The sequence below is a fragment of the Equus caballus genome, chromosome 1, assembly GCF_041296265.1.
Source record: "Equus caballus isolate H_3958 breed thoroughbred chromosome 1, TB-T2T, whole genome shotgun sequence".
NCBI lineage: Eukaryota > Metazoa > Chordata > Mammalia > Perissodactyla > Equidae > Equus > Equus caballus.
In genome coordinates, this window is record NC_091684.1 from 132230715 (window position 1) to 132247349 (window position 16635).

Genomic DNA, 16635 nt, shown 5'->3' on the forward strand with positions numbered 1-16635 from the left:
ACATAAACACTTGAAAAGATAGTAATATACATATACCCACTGATACAGCAAATTCAACCTCTAGAATAATCTACTACAGAAATACAGACACAAGGGCACAGGGTTATACAGCATCCATGAAGAGAGTCTATATTTATACTAAACATACACACACACACTCTCTGGGACCACCCACTTAAGGTAGTTAAATATCTAGAAACAGCCCTAGAGGCTGATTCACACCTGACCGTGGCATCCTCTGGAATAAGGGGGTGGATGGGAAGGGCAGGTGGGCAAAAGGACACTCTAATATTTTTCTATAGTATAAAGTTTACTTTCCTATATTGTTTTAATTTTTCATGAGCATCTATTCACATTACTTATGTAACTGTGAGATAAGTGATTATAAAAACGTTAATAAATAGATCTTTATGAACACATATGGAAAGACAGCCATAATACTGAGTCAAAAAAGCAAGTTGTAGAATAATACGTAGAGTTCCTTTTTTTTGTTAAAAACAAGCAAAAATGTATTTGTGAAGAGAAAAAGTTCTGAAAAGGTAAAGACCAAACTGGTAACAACAATGAGCCATGGAAAGTCAGGTTGACATTTACTTTTCACATTTCTATATTTCTAAAATTATTTGAGTCAATATAACTTCTGTAATATGTTTTTAAAAAATTAAACTATTTTAAAATAATACTTTAAAATAAATTTTAATGATAAAAATTGCTCGTGGACTGTTAGGTAATAAAAGTTGGGCACAAAATTATACATAAAACCAAAAAATATCCCTATAATAGGATTTTTTTGTAAACACAGGAAATATAAGAAAATGTTTACAGTTATATCTAAGTTATGTGACTATATTTTTTTCTTTACAAATTTTTGTATTTTCCATATTTTCTAATGAGTCTGAATTACTCTGACAATCAGGAAAAATAAATCAAAGTTACTTTTGACATAAGGAGCCCACCGAAGAAGATCATCCTCACCCTCCTCTGTCTGGAATGGGGCGAGAGGGAACACGGGGAGAGGTGAGCATGGAGGCTGCAGTCAGCCGCCTGCGTTCAGAGCCCAGCTGCCCCACCAGACTGCAAGCAGCCCATTCCACCCTTCTTCCCTCCTCTGCAAAATAAAAACAAACCCGTGAAGGGAGGATACTATCAGGGCTTGCCTCACACAACGCAATGAAAGAAGGCAAGTACTTGGCACATGAGACATCAAGTCTAAGTTATTAAAAATCAAAAATCAAATAAAAAAGCAGAAAACAAAACCAGGAGTGAGGATAGTCTGATGTGGAGGAACTCTACCGCTTCCCTCCCTCTCCAAAGAAAACCTTGCTTAGAAATGCTGGATACAATGTAATACTCCACCCCCTACACACAGGGCTAAGCTTGAAACCCAGAAAGGCAGCAGAGTCCACAGCGCCAGAAACAAAAAGGAAGGAATCAGCAGTGAGCAGACACGGAAGCTGAAGGGCTCAAGGGAGAAGGGATCCGGATAGACTTCTTAACAGCTGAAGGCTGAAGACTGGGGATTTAATCACCCCCAAAGGAGGAGAGTCCAGGCTACCAGCCCCCTGCATGCCAGGAACCAGAATCGAGATAAATGCACAAAGCCAGAGGCCATGAAGGACTACACTTCCACCCCTCTGAACTGGGGCCTAAAAAACTGCTTACCACGCTGGAGAATCGAAGCAAGGAACCTTGCCATCTGCCAGAGGCCTCAGGGAAAAAGAGGGTCTACAAGAAACAGACTGTAGACCAGGCACAGATGTAGACCCCAAATTCACATTACGCCAAACCAATGACAACCAGCTAAACTTGTAGGACCCAGTAGAGGAGAAAATAAAACTCCCTTACGAATGCTTCCATAAACCAAAGCACACGAAACTTCCATGGAAACAAGTCCCAACTCAAAATGAGCTTACATTAAAACAAAAACACATCACCACAAGAGGAAATAAACCATCAGGTGCGAGAGTAACAGGACACAAGGAGAACTTCCACCCCAAGAATTAAGGATAACAACAGAATAATCTAAAAGTTTAAATAAAATAAGCATGTTTAAAGAATGGCAGAATGCTGGTAACTGTTGAAAGCTGGATAAGGAACACAGATGGTTCATTACCATTCTCTTTTTTGTATGTTTGAGATTTCCATAAAAAAAGTTTTAACAATTCCATAAGATAAAGTTTTTAAAAAGTTAAAGATGTTCAAAAAGCTAAAGAACTAGAAACCATATGATAAGAACAGATTTTTAAAAGCCAAAAAAATGTACAGAAATTAAACACAGTATTAAGATAATTTTTTTAAAAGTTATTAAGTAGAATAGAGATGAAGAATTAGAAATTGGAAAACAGAATGTGAAAATATTCCAGAATGCAGGAGAATGACATCAAGAGAGAAGGTTATGAAAAAAAAGATATATAGAAGACTGAATGAGAAGGTTCCAAGTACTTCTATTAGAATAATGGTCAAGAAAAAATAGAAGCCAAGGGGAAAAAAAAATAGAAATCAGGTTGAAGGAGCAGACCAGGGGCCCAAGTAGGATAAATAAAAATAAGTCCAGACCTAAAATACTGTAGTTCAAGTGAAAAATAGCAGAGTCAAAAAGAAAAGTCTTAAAAGCTACAAAAGAGAAAAAGAATTCACAAAGGTGACAATTAGACTGAACATAGATTTCTCAACAGCAAAAATAGTTGCTAGAAGACAATGGAATCATACCATCAAAGTGTTAGGAAAATTATGGCCAATCTAGAATCTAGAGCTATGAACAATCGTTGAAAAGTAAGGGCAAAAAAACCAAAGATATAAATTAAAACTTTTTTCAGACACACTAGGACTGAGTTTACTATATACAAATCTCTGCTAAGAGAGTTACGAAAAAAGGAAAAAGACGACGGAGCCCAAAGGGAAATAGTGAGATATGAGGGAGGAAAAAAACGGATAAACTTGCTGGGAAGTCTAAATAAATATTGACTGTTAGGGGAGGAAAAAAACTAATTTGGGGAAGGGATTAAAACAAATTGGATATAAATTGCTAGCCACAATAAACTGGAAGATGGTAGCAGAGAAGTGGAAGTTAAAACTAGAATTTCTAAGGTCCTAATATCGTTTGGAAGTTGTGTAAAAAGGAAAGAAGGCAAGTAAAAAATCTAAAAGTAATCAATAAAAGAACAGAAACAGAAAGTATAACTTCTAAACCAGTAGATGAGATAAAGACTGAATAAAGAAAACTCAATCAAATGAACAAAAGATAGGAAAGGAGAAAACCAGAAACAAAGTATGGTTAAACAGGAAATCCAAAGTTAGCGGGCAAAAACAGGTTGAAATGTATCACAATCCTACTAACTACATGGCTTAAATTAACCTAATAAAAAAGATAACCTAATAAAAAAAGACAGAGATTATAGGTCTTTTATATGTGATCTCAAGATATAAAGATTTGGAATGTGTAAGGAAAAAAAATGTACTAATACTAATCAAAAGAAAGCCAGTCTTCCACTGGAATATTTTAATTCACCTCTCTCTGAAGTGATCACACAAACAAAACTTAGTAAGGATAAGGAAGATTTGAACAACACAATTAATAAGCTCGATCAAATAGACAGATATATAGCCCCACATCTATCAAACAGAATATACATTCTTTCCAAGCACATATGCAGAATTTATAAAAACGGATCATATACAAGGCCAACACAAAGGATATCATAAGAAATTCCAGAAAATTGGTATCATGCCAGTTCTCTAATCACTATGGTTAGAGCTTAATTATAAGCTATAAATTAATATTTTGAAAAAGATAAACCCCACATATTTGGAAACTAAAAAACTTTTGAACAAGCCATTGGTTAAAGAAGCAATCACAACTGAAATTATGAAATGTTTAGTACTAACCAATGAAAACATTACATACCAAAACGTGGGATACAGCAAAGTGCGACCTTGGGAGAAATCTAGATATGTTAAACATACAACAAAATAGGCTTAAAAATAGAACAGACACATACACAGAGAACAAGCAAAATTGGGGAAATCTAAATAAGATCAGTGGATGGTATCAATGTCACTATCCAGGTTGTGATAGTATACTATAGTTTTATAAAATGTTACTGGTGGAGAAACTGGGCAAAGTGTACAGGGATCTCTCTAAATTACTTCTTACAAGTGCACGTGAATCTACAATTTCTCAGTGAAAATTTCAATTAAAAAAATGCACAATGTTATAAGTCAATACGACCTTAATAAAATAATTCTAAAAAAACAGCCAAAATTCCTAACACTGACACTACCAAATGCTGACAAGGATGTGGAGCGAAAGGAACTCTCATTCATTGTTGGTGGGGATGCAAAGTAGTACAGCCACATTGGAAGACAGTTTGGCAGTTTCTTACAAAATAACTCAGCAATTGTACTTGCTGGTATTTACCCAAATGAGTTGAAAACTTATGTCTACACAAAAAGCTGCACACAGATGTTTATAGCAGCTTTATTCATTCTTGCCAAAACTTGGAAGCAACCAACATGTCCTTCAGTAGGTGAGTGGATAAACAAACTGTAGTACATCCAGACAGCAGAAAATTATTAAGCGCTAAAAAGAAATGAGGCTATCAAGCCATGAGAAGACATGGAGGAACCTTAAAGGTGTATTACTAAGTGAAAGAAGCCAACCTGAAAAGGATACATACTATATGATTCCACCTAGATGACATTGTAGAAACAGCAATACTATGGAGACAGTAAAAAGATCAGTGGTTGCCGGGGCTCAGGAAGGAGGGAGAGATGAAGAGATGGAGCACAGAGGATTTTTAGGGCAGTGAAACTACCCTGTATGATACTATAATGGTGAATATATGTCATTACACATTTGTCAAAACCCACAGAATGTACACCACCAAGAGTGAACCCTACTGTAACCTAGGGACTTTGGGTGACAACGATGTGTCAATGTAGGCTCATCAACTGCAACAAATCTATCACTCTAGTGGGGGATTATGATAGTGGGGGAGGCTGTGTGTATGTTGGGGCAGGGAGTATATGGGAAACCACTGCACCTTCTCCATTTTGCTGTGAATCTAAAACTGTTCTAAAAAATAAAGTCTACTTTTTTTTAAGAAATGAAATGGTGCCATTCACAAAAACAAACAAACAAAACGCCACAAGGCAAATTAAAAGAAAGTAGAAGAAACAAATTTTTATTCAGTGCCTCTTATTTGTCATCACTCTGCTGGGTGCTAGTATACAATGACAAGCAAAACACAGATGGTCCCTGTCCTCTTGGAGCTTTACCATCTAGTATGGGAATCAGATATCAAAGAACACAAATATAAAAGTATAATGTTTAATGAGAGCATATACCCTGATCTATACTAAAGGTGAAGACAGTGTCTCTGAAGAAGTGATGTTTAAGGTGAGGACTGAAGGCTGGGTAAGAGTTAACCTGGAGGAGTGTCCTAGGCAGAAGGACTAGCATATGCAAAGGCCAGGGTAGTTGCAGTACAGTGACAGGTCAGGAGATTGGTAAAAATAAGGCTGGAGAAGCTGGCAGGGATCAGATTATGCAGATTCTGGCTTTTCCAATTAGAGCAAGTGACATCATACTTGGAGGGTGTTAAAGGAGTGACATAATCTGATTTGTTTTTCAGAAGATCACCCTAGCTGCTGGGTAGAGAATGGATGGGAGGGGCGGAGACACAAACCTGTTGACAGCTACAGCAGTAGGTAGGGAGCTTGGATTAGGTAAATGATGGTGGAGGAGAGAAGTGGCAGGATTCTAGATATTTAGGTGAGAGAACTGGTAACACCTCGTGATGGACTGGACATTACTAGATGGAGTGACAGAGTAGGAGGTATGAAAGACAGTCAACTCCAAGGTTTCTGATATGAATGACCAAGTGGATAGAAATGCCATTTACAGAGAAGGAAAATAAAGGAGGAAATAATTGTGGGGGAGTAGGTTGGAAATCAAGAGTTCGGCTTTATATGTGTTAAACTTGAGATACCAGTAAAACTTCTAAGGGAAAATGTCAAGAAGGTAGCTGGGAATATATCCATTGAGCTCAAATGGAAACATGAGCTCAAACCATATATACTGGAGTCAGTGGCTTGTGGATAGTATTTAAAGCCATGAGAGTGAAAGAAATTGCCCAGGGGGAACATACAGAGAAGAGTGTTTAAATCTTAGCCCTAGGGAACTTGGAGCTCTAGAGGTCAGATAGAAGAGAAAGAGATAAAGGAAAATAAGCCGACAGAGGGGCTATAGAAAGTAAAAGAAGAGACTGTTTCAAGGAGAGGGAACTACTGTATTCAATACTGCTGAGAAATCAAATACGGTAAGGGCAGGCTGGGCACCGCAAAATGGTGGTCACTGGGAGGCCTTACCAAGAGGAACTTCAGGGACATGGAAGAAACAGAGTCCAGACTGAAATGCGCTGAGGAGTGAGTAGGAGGTGAGAGTGGAGGTAAGGAGCGCACACAATCCCTCTGAGAAGCTCTGCTGTGAGGAGTGGGGGACAGCTAGGACTATAGAACAAGCTGGAAGGAGACTGTAGTCACGGGAAAGCGTTTAAAAAGCGACTTCTCATTTCCCTGTAACAATCAAGTCAGGTAGATTTATGATTAAAGGGGATTGTTTTAAATTTGGGAGATAGTAGAACACGGGTGAATGTGGAAAAGGCTTCAGAAGAGAGTGAGTCTAAAGAGAATGGGGAGTTCACTGATGGAGCAAGTCCTCAAAAATCAGGAGGGAATAGTCTCTGGTAAGATGGATAAGGACCCAAGTTAAGTCATTGATCATGTATTTATAAGAATTTAATATAAATAAAGCTTACTAAAGAACAAATATGCACATATCCTTATTTTAATATGGAAAGAAGTGGCTTCAAAAGTGCAACGGTTTTAGCTCACATAATCCTGAAATGTTTCAGACAACTCCAAAATACTAGAGTTTGGTCACAGTTCTTGAAAACTTGAAAAGGAGTTGTTTTAGAGTCTAGGATTTATGGAGCATCTTACCTACAAAGATAGTAAATACTGAAAAATTATAGCTTCAACAAGTATTTAGGTGCTAATGACAATTCGACCTAAACTTTGTATGATGGTATAGCTTTTCCAAGATCTTTCACACTCATATTCCTCTTCCACCTTTGTAATATCTTTAAAATTGCTCCGGGAGGATGGCAGGAGAGGATTATCATCCACTGGGATAGATGTATGCACGAGTTCAGAAAGGTGGGTTAGGACACCTGTCCCAAGTACTATAGAAAGCAAGTGGTGGAGCTGGGATCTAAATGCCCATCTTTTGGCTCTAAAATCAAGGCTGATTTAATAATTAAATCTGTTACGTAACAAGTCTGCTGAGTAATTACACCTCAATCTTTTGGGGTTAATGTCTAGAAGAGCAATCAAGCTCTCTCACAAATCACCACAGACATCCTAGACATCATGGAATGCTGGGCTGGAAGAATGAGTGCACGTTCTAGGTCCCAATCCTCTCTCAAGTGACAGAGTCTGCTCACCCAGAGGACTATGGGTGAAGACATGAACTCAACATGGTTATTGAAAACAGAAGTGAAGAAAACTCAAGGTTGCCAAACTTCTCAGTTACCAAGACCAAAACACAAATGAACAGAGTCCAAGGCAGTGTCTGATGAAAGCACAACATATGATCTCTTTCTAATTACACAATCTAAAGCAGGGTTTCTCAACCTTGGTACTACTGACATTTTGAACCAGATAATTCTTGGTTGTGGAGGACTGTCTGTGCATGTAGGATGTTTAGTAGAATCCCTGGCCTCTACCCACTATATGCCAGTAGCACATTCCCCCCAAGGCAGCAGTCATGACAACCAAACATGTCTCCTGACACTGCCAAACATCCCCCGGGGGCAGGGGTGGGGGGGTGGGGGCGTAGGGAGGAGATCACCTCCAGTTGAGGAACACTGATCTGGATGAATTTCACTGTTACTATAGAAGTTGAGGGCATGCAAGAGAGACCTACAAAGAAACTGGTGAAAGCTTATGACCTTATTTATTTTCAGGCAATAGTTTGTACAATGTTTACAAAAAGCATCAGATGTTTCAAAGACATGCAGTACATACCAAGAAAAATAGGCCCAGCCCAGGAGACCAGACCTTACTACTTAGAGGGACTCTTGGTAATAGATTCTGGAGACTAAGCATCCTTCTCCTCTTCACATTCAGTAACCAAACTGACTGCCTGCCAAAGTATGCAGAGAATCAGACACACACACTCTGGCTCCCACATGCCTATCAAGCCATCGCTCATCTTTCTATTCTATGGGAGACAGTCTGTGCCCTTCTGGAAAACTAGCTCCACTAATGGGCTCAAGACAGACAAAGCCTGTACTGCCTGAACCGACCTCTTCCCAGGAGGACAGAAGACCTAATAGGCCAGCAACACCCCCCAGTTGGTTGTATGCTGACAGGGCTCTACTGATTTCCCTCGAGAGAAGGGACACTCAGCTCTTTGTTTCTTGTCTTGTTTTACAATTATTTACTCTGCCCATGGAAATCTGATGGGCTTTAGAACCCTCGGCTCAACGGCATTATCCATTTCCCATTACTCTGGCGTCAGAGAACGCCATGCTCTTTCTAACAATCCAGGCCTCAGCAATTATTTTCTAAGAGTTTCTTCAAAGAGAATCCATGAAATAATTTTGATTTTACATGTTCTAAGAAAGGAATTTCAGACACAAAAAATAATCTGTAAAGCCCTTAAGCTTTTCAAATTTTGTTTTTCAGTTGACAAATGCCTGCTGCCTGTCCCTCCCCAACCTCTTAAAATTACTTTGAGTACTCCTGTTGGTTTACCAAGCTATGCTGTAGACGAAATCAACTTTTGTATTGGTGTAGGAACGTTTGAAACAAAATCCTATTTTAAAATATCTGCAGCACAGCTCAGACTGGGCAGTTGCGCTTCAGCTGACTCAGGACCCAGTTTCCCTTGAGGTTCCCGCTCTGCCTCCACTAGACCCCGAGCTCTTTGAGGGAGAAGCACGCCTTTGTCCAGGGAACAGAGGCCTGACCCAACAAGCCTCTGTAAAAGTTTGTTGTGTAAAAGAACAAAATGGACACTGTAACATATTAACAAGATCATTTTGCATCAACTGTAAAAGATCTTTGTTAATTGTTGCTGGAGCAAGTGACACTCTACTTCTGCTCTCTAGAAGTTAATTGCATAAGAGACAAAAGACTGGACAATTAAAAAAAGCTAGTCTCATAGTTTGTAATGGTTCCCATAGGCTCTCCCTAAGGATGTTATTTTCTTAGTCCCCCTTCCAAAGCACAACTAAAAAGTTTTTTTTTAAATTCCCAAACACAATATTTACTACTTTAAAAGTGGGGTTAGACAAAGGAGGATGACACAGGCCAAATCAGTTTTGAAAAACTAAATTCAAAAGGGGAAAAGGAGATGCACATCTAAGGTTTTAAGTCACTGTTACCCAATGACCTACTAACCCAGTTCTCAATCTCCAAACCCAGGGGGAGGTAAAGTTAGGGTGCAAGATTAGGCTTCAGCTATGCTGGCATTTAAAAACATTTTGGCAGGTGCTCTGCCAGGCAGTCTATAATTAGCGAGTAAGCCTCAGAAACCTAAAATGAACTCAAAGGGTTTCAGAAGCCAAGAGCCACCCTCCTGAGCACGGAGTTGTGTAGCCATGGGGCTGCTGCCGCCCAGAACACAGAGCTGGGTGCCGGCCACGGTGCACACATGTGTGCTTGCACACGCCCGTTCCAAACAGTCTCTTTCTTCAAAGCTCTAATGGCTTGACCTCAACACCTGCTGCACTTCCTGAAGACAGACAGGCTCTGGAGCTCCACTTGTTCCTCGCACGCGGCTGCACTTTCTAGGAACGACCGCACACATGCAGAGGCTGGCCAGCTGCCAAGGTGGGGGCAGCCCAGCCGCCTCGGGCCTGAACTTTCCCAGTGCTGTCAGGGCGGGATCCCACTATGAGCTGACTCAGCAGCCGGCATGGAACTCTGCCAACCCCACAGCAATGCGGGGGCGGCCGGCAAGTCACAGATGTTTTGCTAAACCAAAGCAATCAGCCAGGAGGCGGGTCTGGGCTGGCAGCCAGGCTGCCGCTGTCGTGGAAGCTGGGATTCTCTGATCCTACTCCTAGCTCTGCCACTACCTCCCAGGTGATCTGAGGGAAAACCTCTACGCATCTCAGCACCTTCGGGGCTTCCGAGCATGTCTGTGTGGATGCAGCAGAGGATGGCACTATTTGCATAAAAGTGCGCCTGGAGCAATACTACCTACCATGTGCTAGCTCAGTTAGTCCTCATAACATCCTTGGAGGTACACTTCAGTATTTTTATTTCACAGAGGAGAAGACACAGGCTCAGAGGAATTAAGAGCCCTACCGAAAGATCACAAGGGTAATGAATGGAAGAGATGGGATCTGAACCTCACTTTGTTGGCTCTGGAAACTCTGCAAACACTGCTATTGTAAGACTCAGATCAACTGCACAGGGCTCCTTGATACAAAGATGCTGATTTTTCAGGTTCCAAAGGACATTTTTTACACGACTTCTCAGTTGCACTGAATAAACCCACTGCTCCTCACAACTGATTTCTAAACAGCACCAGTGGACTACATGAAGAGTATATGCTTATGGGGAGTACCCAGACAGATATTACCAGCTTTATCATGAACTTCCTGCCTAAGCACCAACAAGACACTTAACCCGGAACAACTTATCATCACTCCCATTCTTTGGGTGAGGAAAAGCTGCATTACAGGTCAGAAAGAGAAGAGAAATTAGAAGTCAAAGCTTGGTTGAGAACACAGGTTCCTTAGGCTCCACCCCCTGAGATAATTCATTAGGACTTGGAATCTGTATTTTTTAAAGCTCCCTAGATGACTCTTATGCTCAGCGATGTATTGGAATCACTGCAACTTGCCTTGGCTAAAAAGGCAATTGTGAGGTCTACCTTTTCCTGTTTCAAAGGAGGCGATATATAAGGTGAAATAAAATCATGTCTACAAGGCTCTTTGCTGGAAAATACATACAATGCAAAAGCTTCTCAGCAAGGATGTTTGTTTAGCTGCAAAACAACAAAACTGTCCTTAAAGGGCATGAACCTGGGTTAGCCTGGGGCTAAGACACTGTCTTAGGCAAGACTGCTCTTTACGTTACTACTAGAAAAACTATAATTAGAGTCACATATCTCATTTTTAGATATGCCTCATAACATTGCTGCAACCTCATTCTTCCTTAAAAAAAAAAGGAGGGGCCGGCCTTGTGGCAGAGTGGTTAAGTTTGCACGCTCGCTTCAGTGGCCCAGGGTTTCACCAGTTTGAATCCTGGGCGCGGACATGGCACCACTCATCAGGCCACGCTGAGGAGGCATCCCACATGCCACAACTAGAAGGACCCACAACTAAAACTACACAACTATGTACCGAGGGGCTTTGGGAGAAAAAGGAACAATAAAATCTTTAAAAAAAAAAAGGGATTGTACTTATATTCTTTCACATCAAACCTGGAACAATCTATATTAGGAATAACTTACACATTTCATTTCTTTAATCAAGAAAACAAATGTGAGAAAAAAATTCAAAGTCTTTTTATATCTAGGCTGCTGGTCACTGAAGTGGGACGAGAAGGCACAGACTGGCAGAGACCCTAGCCCTGGCAATCTAGTACCTTCTCTGGTTAGCCTTTAGGAAGAATAAAGGACCTCACATGCCAGAAAGACTGACCTGCTTGAGCTGCTCATCCAGATTCCAGCTTGGCTGCCCAGCTGCGGAGACTGAAGGTGGGGCCTTGGAAGCATCTTTGGTATGGTCTTCTTTAGCTTGCTGTCCATGTGGTGGGAGCCCTGGTGCTGGAAGTAGACCAGACACAGGTGCTGCTCTGGGGTCTTGGCGAGCCAGTTTCTGCGCATGAAAATATTTTGAAGCAGCCTGGGCCTCCTTCTCAGCCACCTCTGTAACTTCGTCATCCCCTTCCTCATCTTCCAAACATCCTTCCTCTTCTTCAGGCTCTGAGTTCACACTGCTCCGTTCAAAAACTCGGGTCACTGCTGGGGCCTGCGGAACTCTGGCTAAGGGACCAAGGGCAGGGCTACCAGAAGGCTTCCCAGGTGTGGCAGAAAAGAGAGTCTGCTGTGAGACCAGCTTCTGGGCATACAAGAACTGGGCTTCTCTCATCTGCTGTCCCTGTTTCTCTCTGGTATCCATCTGCAGAGCAGCCAGGTGTGCTGGTGGCGGCTGTGGTGGCGGCTGCTGCTGTTGCTGCTGCTGCTGCTTCTGCTGCTGCTGTGGCTCCATCACTACCTCAAGCTTCACCCACAGATTGGCATGGCTCTGAATGTGGGCACAGCCCAGCAGGCACACTGGGCCTAAACCTTAAGTGATTGATAGAAACCACAAAAGAGAAAAAAAACACTATGTAAAACAAGTACAAGAAGGCTTTCTTTTCTCCAGGAAAGGGCATGAATTCTGAACACTAAACATATGTCCCTAAACTTCAGTTTTAAGGTGAGTGAGTGGTGGGACTCGGGGAGGAGTGGAGAGGTAGGTGGGTAAGGAAGAGTATGAAGAAGAGGAATAGGATTTAAGAGGAGAAATAAGGGATGAATCTCAGTAGTGGTGACTACTGTGGGTTTAAAAAGACGTAAATCTAGACAATATCTAGCCTGCAAACATCTGTGTGCTCTCTCCCTCAACATTATCAAACATTAATCTGTTTATTACTGAGAAGGCAACTGGGTTTTTGCACTGTACAAAGGTTGTGAGTATGAAAACCACAATAATAAAGGGAAAGAAGGGCTTGCCTACCAAAGAGAGAATAGTGCTTAGGTTCCCAGGCCCATCAGAGAAAGCACCATCAGGTAGACACACAACTATCAGGCAGACAGATTTCTCTCACAGAAAAGCAGAACCTAGCAGAATGCTCTGGGGTTTAAACTTTTCAAATTTCCCAGATCAAACTGCCAGCATTTGTGGGCTGAACCACGCTAACTTGACATTAGAGCCTCAAAAAGAATCCAATTTCAACAACATGAAAGAAAGAAAACAGGCGAGGAGGCAAGAGTTTCAAATTGCAATAGTCACTCAAAAACAAATAAGGGGGAGTTCCTCTGGAGATTTTAAAGTTAATTAATTTGAAAGAGATATCAACAGTGTCTAAACAACAAGTCAATGTTTCTTTTTTATGAACAGCCAAGTAAATCTCTTCACATCCCCTTTCTTTCTGATTCACTTCTATGATATTCTATGATGAATACAAAAAGAAAAGGCTTTCAGGCCAAAAGTATTCTGTGGGCAGGTTTATCAGCATTCTTACCAATCAGTCTCCAAACACACTCCCCTTTCACACCCTCTCCTCCTCTAACCCCCACTTCCCTTCTTCCTCTCCAGGCCCCCACCCCCACAAACCTCACTTTCTTCAGCAAGCTCCAAAACTGAACGGATTACTATGCATGCGCAAATTTTAGGTGAACAGGACTTGCAACATGGCTACAATGTTGTCATCACATGAAAGAAGGACCTGGGTGGCACAGGTTAGGACTTGATATTTGCATTCTGTGGAAGTGTTTTAGGATTGCGGAGAAAGATTTTAAAAACCTAAATGTTTTTAGCATTTCCAAAAATTCATGGGGAAATAATCACATCCCTAGCAATAAAAACTGCTTGGACTTATGAGTTTTTAAATGGGTTAGAGAAAAAAGGTACAATTTTTAAAGTTAGGCAAAAAGCGGAGATTAAAAAATTCTCATTTTCTGTTTATCTTAGAAACACTGCTTTTGCCTTCTGTAGTCTGTGTATTCTGTGAAAGATTCAAATTCCAATTTGCCTCTTACTGCCTTTACTTCCTCTCTTGGCACCTTAGAAAGTGTGAGTTATGCCTGTAGCAATACTTTCGTTCTGCTTAGCCCTTTTTATAGTGTAACAAAGCATGAAAAGATTTGCACCCACATTAAATCCAGTGGACAAGAGTTCATATAAAATAAAAACAATTTGCCTCAAAGAAAATGAAACAAAAGAATAAAGCAAATAACTCGGTGGTCATTTTAATTTTCCTTATAATCATCACAGTCAATCGATCACAAGCAGGATAATTTTTCAACCAAGTCCTGCCAGTCATTGAACAACTGCTTCTTGTCTTGTGGCACCATCTTCTCTGCATGCTGTCCCCAGCAGAGGGGGAGGTGTCTCACGGCCTCTTTAGTAAGATTGAGATGACTCAGTTCTACAACTCAATACACACGCCCTCCCCCAAAGAGCCCATCTTCCCCCTGTCCCTAAGCAGCCAGTTGATCCAAACAACAATACCACCGGCCCACACTTAGAAAACTTAACGTCTCAGAAATCTAAGCCACTTCATCCCTTCATACGGCCCCCTCCCCCATTTCCCCTAAAGTTCCCGGACCACCAAGCCCAGCGCAACGGACTACTTGCAGCTTTGAACCCGGCCTCGCCCACCGTTCCCTCTACCTTCGCCGGCGGATCCCTCAGGCCCCGGCCCCCTTCCAGCCCCAGACCTCCCTCCCAGGTTACTCCAGCCCCCTCCCCCATTCTTTACACCACCCCCCCCGCCCCCAGGTCCAGCCCTATCACTTTTACCTTTACCAAGCCCTCACAGCCAATCCGCTGGCTCTTCTCCGATCACCCCAACCCCACCTATCCTTGCCCTCTCAGTTCCCGGGGGCCCCTTACTCTTCCCATTCCTTTATCTCAAATCACCCTGATGGGAGCAGGGCGCCTCCGGGCTCCTCCCAGAGCTCTCACTTTTCCTCCACGGCCCCACGCTCCGCCAGCCCGCGCCTTCACGTCTCCCCTGACACACCTGCCTCCCCTCCCACTCCTCCGTCCCCTCCACCTGCCACAACCCCCGCTCCCGCGGCGGCCAAAGGAGACGGGCCCCGTGAGCCTTACCTGCGCGGGGCGCTCCGGTCCGCCCGCAGTGCAGGAGGCGGCCGCTCAGCCCCGGCGCGGCAGCTGCGTCTCGGACTTCTCCGCAGCCGGGGGCCACAGCCGGGGCGGGGCCCGCACCGGAAGAGGCGCCGCGGGGCCGGGCTGCCGGCCCGGGGCGGGGCGGGGGCGGGGCCGCAAGGATGGGGCGGGGCCGGAGGCCGGAAGCGGCCAAAAAGGGAACGATGGGCGGGGTCAGGCGGAAGTGACTTCTAGGGATGGCCCCGCCCGGTTGAGTCGTGGGCGGAAGCGGGTTGAAGCTGGGGGAAGCTTCGGCCAATAGGAAAGCGCGGACACGGAGGAGTTCCGGTGTGAGCACTTCCGCGGGCAGTTGAAAAGAGCTGGTTTGCATGCAGTCTTCTCTGTGTGTTTTCTGGTTTGCGGAGTTTGTTGTGGCGCGGGCGGTAGGTTGAAGAAGGTAAATACAGGACAATGAGTCTTCCTCTGAGATTCCCGCTTCCAGATCGGCTTTTCTCTGAATTTCTACACTCCTTGGACGGAGACCTGGCCGTCCCCTGAGGGTGCAGCATTCCCTGGAACCCCTTCTTATGGATTAGTATTCTCACTTCCCAGGTTCCAAAGATGAGGGGCTGCGTGCCCAGTACTGTCGCCTCTTGTAAAAACCTTTGCCTCTCTGACGCTTACTTTTTAGACTTTGTCAGCTGCCAGTGTAGAGATCATCTGCTTATTTGTGCATCCAGCTCCTTGTCTTACTTTCTCTCCTCTAACCATCTTCCATCCTGATAATTTCAGAGTCAATGTGGACAACTCATTTAACGTCCGAGCCTCATCTCTAAGGACCCTTATGTCAGCCTCCCAATCCCAGTCAAAACCCTGGACCTTGTCACCAGAACCGCTATCGCATCACGATTCAGTAATTAGAACATCCCTCTGTCCAATCACAGCCTGATATCCTTTAAGCTTGACTGCTCAAGAACTTCACCATAACTGTTTTTTCACTTAATCAGAACCTCCAATCTGTTGAAAGCCTGTACTTAATCCTCACTCCTCACTTCCCTCCTTATCCATTTTAGATTCAAGGTACATCATTACAATCCTGCTCTTACTTATTCTTAAGCCTGCCCCAGTACTACCTTTTCCCCAGCCAAATCCTCTGCCCTGAATGGACCAACATGCTTCTTCATGTCTGTACTCTGTCACAGAAAATTGTCCTGCTGAATAGTTTGGCATCACTAAATTAGTAATTTCAGCCTTAAATGGGCTCTGAACAGTGCCAGGAAATTTCATTATATTTTTCTAGTTAACTTGCTCTCCACTGTCTGCAGATCTCTAACCCCACACTTCCCATACTCTTTCCCCTGATTATCCTACTGTATAAGTAACAGAAAAATGGAGGATGCCCTAAAATCTAGAAATCTACGTGTGTTTCTATCCTGTCCTTCCCTCCTGTAATTTAGTATTCAATCAAAAATATTCGTTGAACTCTCACTATATGCCAGGTGAGGCACTCATCTAGGTGCTTGTTGAGTGGTAAACAAAAAAATTCCTTGTTCTCAAGGATCTTTGTAGTGTATGGAGACAGAAAAACATACGTGTGCTTTGAAGAACAGAGCAGGGTTAGACAGTGGTGTCAGGTGGCTGCTATTTTAGATATTAGTCAGAGAAGGACTCATTGGTAAGGGACATTTGAGCAAAAACTGAAATTGACTTGATAAGGGTGAGCCATGTGGATATC

General features: G+C 42.7%; 1 protein-coding gene across 2 annotated transcripts in view; it reads right to left on the reverse strand.

Moving 5' to 3' along the window:
- Nucleotides 1-15124, reverse strand: part of ARID3B (AT-rich interaction domain 3B) — a 51497-nt gene extending 36373 nt beyond the window's left edge. Inside the window, exons 1-2 of one of the 2 annotated variants that reach the window (XM_023653670.2) lie at nt 14904-15124; nt 11724-12370 (exon numbers count right to left, since the gene is read on the reverse strand). In XM_023653670.2, the coding sequence (XP_023509438.1) occupies nt 11724-12293 (570 nt within the window). In that variant the 5' untranslated portion in view covers nt 12294-12370; nt 14904-15124. The remainder of the gene's footprint in view (nt 1-11723; nt 12371-14903) is intronic. The other variant, XM_023653662.2, reaches the window with a different exon arrangement.
- Nucleotides 15125-16635: the final 1511 nt, after the last annotated feature.